Below are 2,417 nucleotides of genomic sequence, written 5' to 3'. Positions count from 1 at the left end.
TAATAAGGCCAATCTGGACATATGGAGTTGAGCTTTGGGGCTCCACTAAACCTTCGTATTCAATCCTTACAATCCAAAATCCTTCGTAAAATCCTCAATGCTTCTTACTTTGTCACAAATAAAATCATACATAAAGACCTTAATATTTCATATGTAACCGATCTAGCCCGAACCAGATACGAATCCTTTCATTATTAATTCCCTAACTAATGAAACCCATTAGTTCCCTAGTATTGTTTCCTCTTCTATTCCTGACAATCCTCCTAGGCGTCTGAAAAGAAGATGGCCTCGGGACCTTCTAATGTAAAATTATTATTTGAGCGTTACCAATGGTGTTGTAATTTTACCAATGTAGTTTCAATACATGCATGTATCATGCCATCATGATCCTACATCAAATTAATTAGATGTATTATTATATACAGTTGTAAATGTCGATAAATAAAGTAAGTAACAAAACAAAACATTTTTAACAAAATGCAAACTTATATTAGGTTTCATTTAAAATACACTAGCGTTGTTTAATGTCCATGCTTGTTGTTAAACATATGGTTAATAATCTCAAGTTTAAATTAAAGTATTATAAATTCAAATTAACAAAAGTTAAGAAATGATAAAACGCTGTAGTCTGGAGACATCAGAACTATCAAAGAACAACTCGGCTTAATTATCCTAAAATAATCATTAGTGCCTGTAACTCCTCATCGAACTTACAAAAATCCTTCATCCATGTGAAGATTCCTCCAGCAGTCGCTAACACGTAACAGATTGTTCAAAGTGTAGTTCATCTCCTTCGAGATGTTCTGGAAGTAGCGTGCCTTAGCTATGTAGCCGAACTGCCTCAACCACGGGACCATGAGTCTGGTCGAGGCTTCCGTGACAGCTGTGAAGAACACGGAGGTCATCATCACGCTGTTGTCCACTTCCCAGAACATCTCCCTTGGGCCAGGCGTACTCCTGGATCTATAGTTCTTTAATCTTTCGATGTCTTCTCGGTAGTGTTCAGGCCTAATGGAGCCCCACCAGTCCTCGACTACGATGAAAAAGTAATGGAATGGCGTCTGCAATAATGTGAGGCGTTGTCTTATCCAAGAAGTCAGGTCAGAATCCATCTTTGAAACGTGTCTAGCTAAGAAATCTGTATCATTGGTCCGTTCGAGGTAGGAGGACATCATAAAGGGAAGCATAGGAGGTGAAGTTCTACCTTTATAGTAAACCCTGTTGTATGGTGGACAGTATCCAAGCTTATCAATTATACTGAAGATGTTCTCCATAAGGTTCTTAGCCGATTCCACCATATCGCAGGCCATAAGTCCCTGGAAGATCCAGAAAGTTTCCCAGTAACCCATCTCATATTTCTTTTCTGAACAGACGAAGAACGGTTTGGGAACGGTTATGAATGAGTACCGCTCTGGATTGTCTATCACATCCTTTGTCAACTTTCTGCCGTTTTTCAGCCATGCTCCGTTGAACTTCTTCAGTTTTTGGAAGATTTGTCCATCTTGGATGTTATTCAGAAGTTTTGGAGACTTTTTGAAATCAGGAGGTGTCCAAGGTTCTAATCCACTGATATTTTCAAAATTCGCATTAATGAATCTTTTGAGTAAACCCTTTCTTTTCTTGGCAGGGATGTTAAAAAGTTTCAATTCCCTGTATTCAAACATAATTTCTCTTTGAGGCTTCAACAGTTTTAGGCGCAAGAATTCTTCAGGATCATCGAAAACCTTTCTCATCTGAACTTCATGCAACAAGGCGCTATCTCGAAATATGTATTCAAAGCTTTCCCGCTTAGCCTCTGCACGTAAAAACAAAAGGATGAAAATTAGTATAAACATTTTCCAATACTTTTGATTTTGTATGAAACTTAAAATTTTGTAAATTTAGTAGAAATTCAATTTTAACATTATTAATGATTTTATCAAGTATACATATTGAGTTTTGTAATACCGTTCATATGTTTTATATGTCTATGGATAAGAACAATCGTACTATTATGATATATTAAAAACGAAGCCCTGTCCGTTTTTCGTTTTAAACCACTAACCGCAAAAAATATCGAATCAGTCTTTACCGAATTTCATCTAGATCATCTTCATGGTCCCCAGAAGGTACACCAATAATAAAATCTACCGATACATAAAATTAGTACATTTAAATTTAAATGACGAGCATGATAGGGAAGATAATGTTGTTCATTATACGGAGGTGTTCTTAAGAAAGAACATACAAGTAATATAATAGGATTATAATAGGAATAGTTCCGTGAGGGCTTCGGAGAGCGAGACTTCAACGTGAGAGGCCTCTGGTTCGGAGCCCGTGGAACGATTCCCAGCACAACTAGGAGCTTCATGGAGGAGCTCGGGGTCGATGTCCAGGACGTGGCTAGGATGACAGAGAATATAATACTTGACTCCCTG

At 37.5% G+C, this 2,417-nt stretch overlaps 1 protein-coding gene across 1 annotated transcript in view; it reads right to left on the bottom strand.

The window, feature by feature from the left end:
- The window catches only part of LOC106688340 (trehalase), an 8,052-nt gene extending 6,133 nt beyond the window's left edge, over positions 1–1,919 (bottom strand). Inside the window, exon 1 of the mRNA XM_014432757.2 lies at positions 715–1,919. Coding sequence (XP_014288243.1) covers positions 715–1,835 — 1,121 coding nt within the window. The 5' untranslated portion in view covers positions 1,836–1,919. The remainder of the gene's footprint in view (positions 1–714) is intronic.
- Positions 1,920–2,417: the final 498 nt, after the last annotated feature.

Source organism: Halyomorpha halys, unplaced genomic scaffold (genome assembly GCF_000696795.3).
Source record: "Halyomorpha halys isolate HHAL.00 unplaced genomic scaffold, Hhal_1.1 Scaffold42.1, whole genome shotgun sequence".
Classification (NCBI taxonomy): domain Eukaryota; kingdom Metazoa; phylum Arthropoda; class Insecta; order Hemiptera; family Pentatomidae; genus Halyomorpha; species Halyomorpha halys.
The sequence above is the reverse complement of the archived record's forward strand: the minus strand, read 5'-3'. Positions and strand labels throughout refer to the sequence as shown.